The 13,279-nt window shown below is 37.3% G+C and overlaps 1 protein-coding gene across 6 annotated transcripts in view; it reads right to left on the minus strand.

The window, feature by feature from the left end:
- The window catches only part of SMG7 (SMG7 nonsense mediated mRNA decay factor), an 84,786-nt gene that overhangs the window by 28,021 nt on the left and 43,486 nt on the right, over positions 1-13,279 (minus strand). For all 6 annotated transcript variants that reach the window (XM_070384817.1, XM_070384818.1, XM_070384821.1 and 3 more), the window contains 3 exons: positions 12,824-12,855; positions 10,179-10,296; positions 8,333-8,465 (listed from right to left, as the gene is read on the minus strand). In XM_070384817.1, the coding sequence (XP_070240918.1) occupies positions 8,333-8,465; positions 10,179-10,296; positions 12,824-12,855 (283 nt within the window). The remainder of the gene's footprint in view (positions 1-8,332; positions 8,466-10,178; positions 10,297-12,823; positions 12,856-13,279) is intronic.

Here is a 13,279-nt window from a genome sequence, read left to right on the forward strand (position 1 = left end):
CACATTGAAAACAGCTGATTTTATGACTGATCACTAAGCTTGCCAGTTCTTTTTTTCTTGCCAATCATTTCTTTTCAGTGTCCTTCATTCAAAGACTTTTCTTCCCCCACATTAATAGCCTCAAGCACCTAATTCTTGGCCCTCCACACAGCTCTTCACATTCTACTCTCATTCATTCAAATATTTACTTACAAGCAGATGACACCACCCTTATGGCAGAAAGTGAAGAAGAACTAAAGAGCCTCTTGATGAAAGTGAAAGAGGAGAGAGAAAAAGTTGGCTTAAAGCTCAACATTCAGAAAATTAAGATCACAGCATCTGGTCCCATCACTTCATGGCAAACAGATGGGGAAACAGTGGAAACAGTGGCTGACTTTATTTTTCTGGGCTCCAAAATCACTGTGGATGGTGACTGCAGCCATGAAATTAAGATGCTTACTCCTTGGAAGGAAAGTTAGGACCAACCTGCTGCTGCTGCTAAGTCGCTTCAGTCGTGTCCGACTCTGTGCGACCCCATAGACGGCAGCCCACCAGGCTCCGCCGTCCCTGGGATTTTCCAGGCAAGAACACTGGAGTGGACCAACCTAGACAGCATATTAAAAAGCAGAGACATTAATTTGCCAACAAAGGTCCGTCTAGTCAAGGCTATGGTTTTTCCAGTGGTCATGTATGGATGTGAGAGTTGGACTATAAAGAAAGCTGATCGCTGAAGAACTGATGCTTTTGAACTGTGGTGTTGGAGAAGACTCTTGAGAGTCCCTTGGACTGCAAGGAGACCCAAGCAGTCCATCCTCAAGGAGATCAGTCCTGGGTGTTCATTGGAGGGACTGATGGTAAAGCTGAAACTCCAGTACTTTGGCCACCTGATGAGAAGAGCTGACTCATCTGAAAAGACCCTGATGCTGGGAAAGATTGAGGGCAGGAGGAGAAGGGGACGACAGAGGATGAGATGGCTGCATGGCATCACCGACTCGATGGACATGGGTTTGGGTAAACTCCGGCAGTTGGTGATGGACAGGGAGGCCTGGCATGCTGTGATTCATGGAGTCGCAGAGAGTCGGACACGACTGAGTGACTAAACTGAACTGAACTGATTATCATTCAAATACTTGGTTATTGTATCACACACCCATGGAAAACAATAGGGACACAGAGATAAATAAAAAAATCTGTGTGCTTAAGGAGCTCACAGCTAAATGAGCGAGACAGGTACATAAATTAGGGAAGGGAGAGTAGGAGAGACGAGGAAGAGAGAGAAAAATAACATACACGATAGCATAAACCAATGGAATATTCTATGCCTGTAATAAGTTTCACTCCCTGGGCTATGTGTTTGTCTCACTTAATCCTTGTGATAAACTAGTAGCAATGCAATATGTTGCTTCAACACAGGTATGAAGCTCCATTTTTTTCAGACGAGGGTATGAAAGCAACAAAAATACTGAGTTGTTTGACAAATATTACAGAATTAGAAATACCTTGATTCAAACACCACTCTAATAAGTACAGATTTCACAAAACAAGATACCTTGGGGGACCCAACTTAGAATGATATATAATATCTCACCCTTTTCCTAAGATAAAAAGCACCTCTACAGCCAAATATAAAATCCTATATTCCCTTCTCACGAAACACAGGGGTTACCTACAACTGTACTTATACCTGTACACTTGCAATGTGCAAGAAATTTACTGACATAAAACTGAGCAAACACAACTAGTGCCAAGAAAGTCTGAAAACAGAAAAAAAGGAACAGAAAAAGGGAAAAACCCTAAAACAGATTCTGTGGCAGCTAGCAAGAACAAACATGACAGAGGATAAACAAACAATTGAGTTCTACAGGTACTGAAAGAACAGACTGGAGAATTAGGCACAGCTGATTATCTATCAAGAAGAAAAAAAAGATATTTAAGAAAAGTAAATCAAATACGGTTGAAACTTCATGTGGCTGTCTTATAATAAAATTTTTGCCTGAACCCAGGAGTTGTAGGTAGAGATACTGGAAAAATTCCTGCTGGTTCAAAGGATTCCAGGTGAGAAAGCACGAGTTGAGGCAGAAACAAGGTGGGACTAAAGAGAAACAGATGTTTAATAAGCTGAACAAAACTGTATTTGGCAATTATTCTGTGAAAACTCTATTATACTATTCCACTGCTACTTAGCTCTTCAATCTACCCTAAGAATTTAGAACTAAATATGAATACACAGGGATTCCCTCATAGCTCAGTTGGTAAAGAATCCGCCTGCAATGCAGGAGACCCCAGTTCGATTCTTGGCTCGGGAAGATCCCCTGGAGAAGGGATAGGCTACCCACTCCAGTATTCTCAGGCTTCCCTTGTGGCTCAGCTGGTAAAGAATCCGCCTGCAATGAGGGATACCTGGGTTTGATCCCTGGGTTGGGAAGATCCCCTGGAGAAGTCCCCTGGAGAAGGGAAAGGCTACCACACTCCAGTATTCTGGCCTGGAGAATTCCATGGACGGTATAGTCCACGGGGTCACAAAGAGTTGGACTCAACTGAGTGACTTTCACTTTTCACTTTCACTATGAATACACAGAATATCTTTTAATTACTACAGATACTTAACGCTTTCTTTTTGGCTCCCATTTCTTAAGAGTAAGGACTACTCTACTGTTCTGTATTTTTATGTTTTAAAAAAACCCATACAGCATGATGTTACATCTTTACTTCATTTGGCAATTTGGTTCTGGTTTGAAGCACCATGCTTTAAATACCAATAGTTAACAAAATGATCTAAGTCAAAATCATCTTCACAGAAAACAGAAATGAGGATAATCATGTATCAGTCTCTTTTCAATCCATTCTAATCAGATTTCTATCTGGACCACTCAACTTAAGTCACATTTCATCAAATCCAAGATACCATAAATTGTAAGATGAACTATTATTTATGTAACAGAATAAAAAACTGCCAATTAAATGGTGAACTGACCATCTTTTGTAAATGTATCCCTATCTCAGAGGTGTTAAAATATGAAAAATGGTTTAGAAATGAGGAAATACGTATCCATCAATTTCACTAATAACTTCTGTGTGTCAAATCCAACTGGTCCTTTTGAATCACCTTACCTGATTTCTTTGTAGCACTCAACTGAGTTGGTTCCTCCTCCTCAAAGTGAAGTGCTTTTCTCTTGTCTTCTAAGATACCACTCTGATTTACTCCTACTGAGATGTGGCTCCTCCTGTGCCAAACCTGTTCCCACCTAGTTTTATGGTTTTAAATGCAAAACCCTAATGTCTAAGTCAGGGTACTTTATTGTAATCATAAATTTTACTCTGGCTCTGACCTTTTCACTGAGCTCCTAGCTTAGCTTATCGAATTACCTATTTGACCTCTCCACTTATATGTCAAACAGGCACCTATCTCCCTAGCATAGCATGAATAGAGTTGTCTTTTCCTCAGTGTTCCCTATCTCAGTAAATGGTACAACCAGTCAACTAGCTGCTCAATATGATAACTTAAGTTATCTCTGACTCTTCACCTATCCTGATTCCATACATCTGATCCAATTTATTAGGAAGGCCTGGCCATACTTTAAAAATCCATCAATATCTTTCCATTACCACAGCAGCACAGTATCTACCTTCCATTCTTGACCCCTGATAAATCAATCTCCAAGTAACATCCAAAGTAATCTTTTAAAAATACAAATTTTATCATGCTATTCCCGTCTACTTCCCAATGACTTGCAACTATACTTCAGATTAAAATTCAAAACTCATCTTAGTCTATAAAGCTGTACAATGATTTGGACCTGGTGTACTTCCCTAGTCTGGTAGCTTAATCTGCACCACATGTCATCAAAAAAGATGTACAGAACATTATTGTTTACAACATCATTTAACTGTTTCAATTACCAAGTCAAGATAACCAAAAAAATGTTACTAACAAGTTCTATTAACGTTGAGACCTGAAAAAAGTTTACTGCTGCTCATTCTATGACTCAACCAGGGGCTGTGGAATGCAGTGGGGGAAAGATCAATACTTACTACAAAAATTTCACAAAACAAATTTCAAAATTAGATTATTTATATATTTTCCTTTATAAAATAATATTTTCCTTTATAAAACAATATTTTGAGACATTTAGTGATTTTATTATTGACTTGCTCATAAAATGTTTTTGCAAATAACCTGCTACCTCAACAAAAATGATTCCTGCTATACTTCCTTGCAGATTTGTTTGGATTTATCAGTGTCCAATCAAATGAGAATCCCAGGGATGGGGAAGCCTGGTGGGCTGCCGTCTATGGGGTCGCACAGAGTCAGACACGACTGAAGTGACTTAGCAGTAGCAGTAATCAAACCCTTAGAAATGGGCTACAGGTGTGTCACATCATAAAAAAAAGGTTAAGAATCATTTTTCAAGATATTCTGTGTAATGGCTAATATAAAAATGTACTGCAGAAGGTGGATACTCTATTGGGTTGGCCAAAAGGTTCATTCTGGTCTTTCCATAAGATCTTTTGGCCAATCCAATACCTGCCCCAAGTCTCTACTGCTCCTCCTGACTTCAGGTGTGTTCACAGTTTAGATTTCCACTACATGGAGGAAGGAGGAGATTTAGGGTGGAGATGAGACTGGAGTTTTAAAACTAGACTGTTTATTATAAAAACCTAAGAGCAATGAGAATGGTACAAAATCTATCCGAAAGGTTATGATGGGAATCTGGAATTCAAAGAAGTATAGTTCAAAGTAGTAATTGGGGGGGTGTGGGCTAGGAATAGGGAGACATACCATTTTTGTTAATACCCCCATTGAGCTTAGACTATTCAACTAACGTTTAGAGTCCAACTGTATACATAATTTTATATCGTGATTTTTCATTTAATATAATTTCCTCATCATAAAAAAAAAATCTTCATAAACAGGACCTGCTGCTGCTAAGTAGCTTCAGTCGTGTCGGACTCTGTGAGACCCCACAGACGGCAGCCCACCAGGCTCCCCTGTCCCTGGGATTCTCCCGGCAAGAACACCGGAGTGGACTGCCATTTCCTTCTCCAATAAACAAGAACTAATTAAATTTAAAAGCTTTTGCAGAGCAAAGAAAACTGTCAACAAAATGAAAACACCACCTACCAAATGAGAGAAAACTGATAAGGGGTTAATATCCAAAATACATAAACTGCTCATAAAACTTAAGATCAAAAAAAACAAATAACTGGATTAAAAAATGCCAGAAGATCTGAATAAACACTTTTTCAGTGAAGACATACCGATGGCCAACAGGCACATGAAAAAGAGGCTCAACACTGCCAGTCATCAGAAAAATGCAAATTAAAACCACAATGAGTTATTACCTCACACCTGTCAGAATGGTTATCAATCAAAAAGAGCACCAATAACAAATGTTAATGAAGAACTGGAGAAAAGGGAGCCGCCATACACTGCTGGTGGAAATGTAAGTTGGTACAGTCAGTGTGGAAAACAGTATGGAGGTTTTTCAAAAAAATAAAAACAGAACTACCCAATTACCTAGCAATTCCACTCCTGCTCCTGGGCATATAACTGAAAAAAAACCAAAAACACTAATTCAAAAACATCCATGCACTTCAATGTTCACAGGAGCATTATATACAACTGCCAAGATACGGAGACAACCCAACTGTCCATCAACAGATGAATGGATAAAAAAGATGTGGGGTGTGTGTGTGTGTATCTCCACAAACAATGGGATACTACTAAGCCATAAAAGAGAATGAAAATTTGCCACCTGCAACAACATGGACTTGGAAGAGATTATATTAAATGCAATGTCAGATAGAGAAAGGTACATGCCTGTATGTTATCATTTACACGTGGAATCTAAAAAACACAACAAAATAGTAAATATAACAAAAAAATGAAACAGACTCACAGATAAAGAAAACAAACTAGTGGTTACCAGCTAGGAAAGGCAAAGGAGAGAGGAGAGGCAGAGGTAGGGGATGAAGAGGTTCAAACTGTTATGTGCCAAATAAATAAGCCATAAGGACATAATTACGCAGCACAGGGACTATAACCAACATTCATAATACATTAACAGAGCAAGTGTTTCCCAGATGGCACTAGTGGTAAAGGCCCTGCTTGCTAATGCAGAAGACATAAGACAGGCGGGTAGGTTTGATCCTTAGGTCGGGAAGATCCCCTGGAGGAGGGCACGGCAACCCACTCCAGTATTCTTGCCTGGAGAACCCCATGGACAGAGGAGACTGGTGGGCTACAGTCCACAGGGTGAAAAAGAGTCAGACACGACTGAAGTGACTTAGCAAGCACACAGGCATAAACAGAGTACAACCTTTAAAAATTGTGACTCACTATACTGTATACCTGAAACTTACATAATATTGTACATCAGCTAAACCTCAATAAAAAAAAACTTCATAAATACCATTTATAATAGTTTTGTAATTCCATTTTACAGATGGTTTATAATTTATTTAACCATTACTCTATTGTAAGATATTGGTGTTGCTTCCAAATTTTAGTATATGAATATAATACCTATTTGTTCCTTTAAATGTAATTGTTAAATATCTGTTGATCTATGGACAAATGCACAAAGAAAAACCTGTACTGTAAGAACAACAACTATGTAACTTCTGTATTTCAAAAAACTTCAAACAAAATGAAAGGACAAGAAGAAATTGGAGCAAAAGATGTCTGTCAAAAAAAAAAAAAGGAAGAAAAATTAATATCCCTATGCAGAAAGAGCTCAGATACATTACTACAGAAAAAATTAAGAGTCTGAACAATGGATGGGGGAAAATAAATGATTAAACTGATTGTATAAAATACAAATATCTAATAAAGAATGAAAGAAGTTCAACATCACTAGTAACTAGACATTAAATTATTCTTCATCTATGAAGTATGTTATTCAATTCATCATTCATTTGCCTTTACTGAAATACTTAACGCTGTTCAGTGTATATCAAGATAGACACGTGCATACACTGTTGATGGAAATTTAAAAACATAAATGATAACTTTCCGGGAAAACAAAAGTGATTATCAATAGTGTTAAAAACTCTACTCATGAGTAATTTATCCTGAATGAGAGGGTAAGGAAAAATGCTTTGACTTTTTATAATTTTAAAATCTCTTGGCATTGGTATGCATTTTTTATAACGGAAAAGCCAAAAAAAAGTATCTATTAATATACCCATCTCATTTAGACTGGATAGTCTTTTGATAAAGATGGCCTCTCTTCCCTCTAATCTTCTAGTATTGTGTCTTACAAAGAAAAGACTTTTAACAGTTACATGCAGAATGAATTAACCTTTTAATACCTGCCCTAAGGATTAGTCAAGTCAAACCACAACCCTTCTCTCCAGAAATACCAACTTTTGCTAAAAGCTGGAAGCAATTAAAAAATGAAGTGTGAGAACAAGAAACATACTTGACTTCTTTCAATGATGAACAATGATTAACTTTTTAGTCTAAGTAAATCTATAAGATGGTGGCTATTTGATATCTTTCAACAGTCTTTTCTAAACAGCAAAACCAAAATAGACAAAATATAGGTAGCACTGGTCAAACAGCAGCACAGACAGAAGGTTCTGTGAATTTCTTTGGTGCAAGCTCCTCAAAATCTTGCCTTGTCATTGTAAGATGAGAATTTATACACATTTTATTAAATTATGAATGCTATTACAAGTGGATGGGATGAAGTTTTCAAAGGAATTCTGCTTAAATAAAATTCATTGTCCAAAAAGAATTATTCGTCTGTCCAAAAAAGAATCATTCTACCTCATGTGATTTAGAAGTCATATCAAGATGTAACTAAGGGCAGGGAAAGTTTCTAAGAACAATAAATAACAGCTTATTATTCAAACTGAGGAAAGGCTACTGTATCTCTTAGGTAGCTTAACAGCATTTGAAGCTCTAGATATATTCTACTATATATTTAATACTAGAGAAACTCACTTGAGATCACAGAGTCTGACTTTCTTACCTGGCACAACTGGCTGTTACTTTCTTAGTGACTATACCCATACATTCACGTTTGCTCTAATGAAGCAAAGTCAGTTCACTTGTAACTGTACTTGTGCTGCTTCACTAAGGCATTGCTCGCATTACCCTTTTTCTATTCATACAATTATACCTCCAACCTTTAAGGTGAACCATCACCTTTTAAAGAGCAGAGACTTTACTGTTTTAATAGTCTTATGGTAAATAATTTTGGACATTTTTTTTTGAGATTACAGATGATCCACTCCTAGACATACCATACTATGGGTACGTAAAGTGCCTATACAAATAAGGTGTGCACAAAGGGAATAATCACCACTGATTTTTAGGAAAACTGGTATGTAGTGCCGAACTCACCTGAGTATAGAAGCCACTAGCTGCCTCTAGGAACAGAGAAAGGTTTGCCTGAACTTCACTCCGATTCGGGTTTGCTCGATTCTTTGCCTGGCCTTGTAGTGTTGTGATCTGATTCTTAAAGGCATGATTCCAGCTGAAAACAAAATGTAATTCTATTTGGTATAGCAGTGACTCACTGGGCAGACACTGGTCCCCCTGAGAACAAGAAAGAACTGTTTGTTATAATTATAACACATTGGACAGTAAACCTGCATTAAAGTTATTCACTTAAATAACTTTATGCTCCCCTTTGAACATGATTAGACAAGCAGTAGAATGCAACTGACCTTAGTAAACACTTACCAAATGTTCGAATAATCAGACTGTGGCTTCAGTTATTAATCTTTTAGGGTTACTAGAGTTAGAACCTATTTAGGAATCCCGGTACAAACTTAGAACTACAGTGGTAAGACCAAAGTAAAAGTAAGCTATTAACAAATTTTCATACATTGTATCATTGCACCAAAAAATGTCTTCTATCACGTGGCATGCCTGGGAGGGGGTGGCGGTGGGGTGGTGGTTTCCTTATAAATATTAAGCCGTATTTCTTATTTCTCTAAAACTTATTTCCCACAACACTTGGTTCTATTTCTATTTAATAGTTTTGTTTCTCTTGGGGTTAATATTTTTGCTAGAGCTTGAAACATAAACTTATTTTTGACATTTCAGTTTTGGCTATTCAAACTAAGAAACAACACAGTGCTGAAATATGGCATACCAAAATCCTGTTATAAAATGCCTTTCATTCATTAATCAAGCTGTACAGAGAGTCATTTTAAATTTAGTTATGGTGAAGTACAGTTGCTCCCTAATTTGGAAATCACAGGGGGGAAAGAAAGAAACAAACAAAAAAACAGAACTAAGAAGGAAGGAAGATATACTGGCTTCATTAAAGGATGCCAACACAGATAAAGGGTTTACAACCTACCTGGAAAGTACCTATTTCTTTATCAACGGCAGCTTTTGAGACTCTTTTGAAGCACTGGGGTTTTTAATGATTTCTGAGGGCAATCATTCCCTCAGCAATTTTGATGTCATCTTATCCATGATTCTAATATCAAAAATACGCGTTTGAGTGGTTGTGATTAAATTCTATTACTAGGTCTTCTAACAATATAAAGGTCAGGTGTGCAAAAATCAGGAAAATTAGATTAGGAAAAACTAATTTTCACCACAACTTAGGTAAACAGAATATTCTTGATTTTTAATTTTCCACCAGGTTAATGTCCTTGTTTCAGTTTATAAGGCAAGGCCTTCCATGGAAGAATTTATTTACTCACTTGGGAATCTGGTTATCTGCCATTTCACAGCTCATAGAAAGAATGAGTAGAATAGCCTAAATACATAAAATTTTTCTTAGTCTTGTTGGCAAGTGGGGGAAGGAAATATCTACTTATTTGATTAAAAGGAACAACTTTCCTTACAATGTATTTTCCTTTGGGAGAGACTTATAGAATCGCATTTATCAAAGAAAGCCTGCTCTGAACACTTCCTTTTCTAAATCATAGTTTAAATACAGGACTGAATACAATACAGAGAATCCAAACACTGTTTCTTTGCACTTGAAATATATACAGATTTGTTTTTATGATATGCCCTAAACACCTTAATAAAACCCAACTCTGAACATTTCTCTTTACACCAAAAGTCAGTTTGTTCAAAACATCACAAATATTAGAATTTCTTTTTTTTCCCATTGAGATAGCTTACTCTGAAATAGGTTAAAAAGAAACAACCAAACTGTTCTCTTCTAAAGTCTCGGTGAGATTCTTGATCTTACAGGGACATCCCAAATGGTAATACTTACAGATCCTGTTCTACTTTCTTGTCTAAAGCGTATTCCAAATCAGTAACAAGCATTTTCTGGTACAGGTCCTGCAGAGCCTGCCTGGATGTCCAGACTTCGGCTGGACCCAGCTTAGAATCTGAGTGACAAAACAAAAACAGTAGATAGATAAACAGATAGTTAAGGCCATTATGCCACACCAACAATTCCTTCACTCTCCATTCACCAAAGCAAAAACCCGCTTTAAATACATATCACAGACTGCTCCAAAAGTTTTATACTACTACATTTCAGATGAAACTTTCCACCTTTTGGCTAATGACTGAATCTTTCAAAATGCTTCTGTATTTGTCTTTTAGTTTTGAAATAACACCATGAAATGAAAAAGGCTTAAAAAAGAGAGAGAGAATGGTTCACCCTTTGATTTTGGTATGGATATTTATATATTTACACCATAGGAAGTCATATGCCTCATAAGAAGTCACCCCATTTGAAACGGTGGACTGCCAAGTTATCTGTTTACTCTTACATTAATAACTATCTCTTTGTTCAAAGAAGCTTTTCTTCTTTTGAATCAATCTCACAATTGCCCTTACAGAAGCCTCCTGTCAGCTCACAATCCAGCAGTTGTTTGAGCATTCTGCTATTACTCCTACTTTCCTATATATGTCAAGCCAATAAAGTCATCGGTAGGCTGCTTGTCAAGACACTTTTGTGAGCAATGCATACTTGCTACTTAATGTCAATGAGCAGACAAGTGATTAAACTGCTCAAGAGGCCAAATGAGAGACTGGGTGAAAGATGAGAGCAGGAAGTCAGGCCACGACTACATGTAATACCAAACTGGGGCTGTATTGTCAGCCAGAGTCCTACAAGGCACATTAGCCTTTCCTATTACTAGGCTTGTGAGTGCAACAACTGATAGTGAGCTGCCTCAATAGAAGAACTTAATAATGGACTTTTCAATTATATATTTCTGACTGCTAGTTAGCCTGACTGGTTGCATTTCAAGGTTTTGCAACGGCATAGTCTTCACTCCTCTGTAGGTTTGCTATTAGTATCTACAGGCACCATAATCTTATTCTGCACACAGAATCTCCCAGATATTAGACTTAATCCTCACGAGAGTTTGCTAGAAACTAAAATATAGGGTCTATTTTTTGGTATCAGGTTCTTGGCCCTTTATTAAGCTTTTAATGACTAAATAAATAGATATATAGATTTATTCAACCCTGCTTCAACTCATCGGCTGCAGGGAAAGGATTTTAAGGTATCATTAACTCTGACCAATCAGAGAGACTAGCATTTGAATGAGAAGACTTAATATCTTAGGGACAAGTCAGTCACCTTCTGGGTACAACAGATGTACCCTACAAAAGTCAAACCCTAAGCCTTCTTACTGAGGGTGTTCAAGAGTTAAGAAAATGTTAACAGTGTTCTTGCCTAGAGAATCCCAGGGGACGGCGGAGCCTGGTGGGCTGCCATCTATGGGGTCGCACAGAGTCAGACACAACTGAAGCGACTTAGCAGCAGCAGCAGCAGCAAAAGGTATATAGACTGCCTGAGACTGCTCCATATACAACTTTTATTGCACAATGCAGATTACAATGCCAACACAAAGAGGCATAACAGAGCAGAGCGCAGAGCTGATCCTGGTAGCCACAGTATGGAGGATAATGACAGCTACATTAATAACAGGAAGAACTGTAAACTAAGAAAAAGTGATTCGGGCTTTTTTTCCCCTTGAACAAGATGACAGTGAGATTACTCAAATTCTTAGAATATTAGCCTGCAACTCTGGAAATTGAGAAAAACACATCCAAATAGCCCATTTCCTCTTGGTTGTAAATTTTAGCAGGTATGCGGTTTACAACAAGTTTTACCCTCGTTGTGGGTTTCACTGCAGAACTAAAATCTTCAAAAATTAGAATGAGATCCACTAGCACCTGTATTTTTAAAAACATCTCAGCAGTCACAAGGAAAGCATGCTGCTGCTGTGCAAACATTTCAGCACAGTTACACAGAGAGCATGCTGCTGTTGTGCAAACATTTCAGCACAGTTACACAGAAAGCATGCTGCTGCTGTGCTGTAAGAGAGCGTTTTAACCGCTACATGGTCGCCGCCATGTGTTTCCTAATTTTGAGTTCAAGTCATTTGCTCCTTTTTGCAGCTAAGTCCAATTATTCTTTCAAAAACACCTTGGCTATTATAGAAAACAAAAAGGTAAGAGAGAAAAGAAAAGTGGCAAGGTAGCTCAACTTAAAGGACTTTCAATTTGCGAGAGTTTTCCTGAAAATATTTTTCTCTGAAGGCTTATTTACTATTTAGGTTTGGGGAATTATAAACAGGAAGATATAAACCTAATGTCGGTACTTGTGTTTATATGGTAGATGAATCATTTTTTCTGTATCTCTTAAATCGCTATAGTATGTCAAATTTAAATGATTATATGCATTAAACTAGGCAATATTCAAGTCAGTGTAGCACAGATTATAAAAAATTTTGATGAGCCATCTAGGTAAAAATTCAAAGTATAAAAACAATAAATATTTAAAAAACCTTTTGGCAACCAGGACAATACCACAAGTAGTATAATAAGATGACACACTTCTCTTAATTTAACAGTATAAAATAAGTTGTGAAAAACAAATGAGTCAGACAGTACCTGTCATGTCAGCCTTCAGGACTTCTGCCTGCCTAAAAAAGGGAAAAAGAACATCAATTAGAAACAAACTAGGCCTACCCAACGTAAGTAACACTAAAAGTTAAGTAAAATTGTATGACAAGAATGCAAATTAAAAAAAAAGAATGTATAGCAGCTCTATTTGTGGCACTGCAAACAGTGACCCTGCTTTAACATCCAGAATAGTAAGATCTTAGCAAACGGATGTCATTGCTTAGACGTTCACAGGGTCATCATGAACTCTTCTACCAAGTAGGGTTCACTTTCTTACTGTTTACTCCCAAATCTAATACATTTAAAGATAACATTTAAGTGACATTTATTAAATTAAAATTTTTCTGTCAATGAGGCCAGGAAATTCTGTGTTTCTCAATTCACTAGCCACTTTAACTATTTTAAATCTCCATCCTCCTCAAGCTGATTTCTGCCCTCTTCCCG

This window comes from Bos mutus, chromosome 16, assembly GCF_027580195.1.
Source record: "Bos mutus isolate GX-2022 chromosome 16, NWIPB_WYAK_1.1, whole genome shotgun sequence".
NCBI lineage: Eukaryota > Metazoa > Chordata > Mammalia > Artiodactyla > Bovidae > Bos > Bos mutus.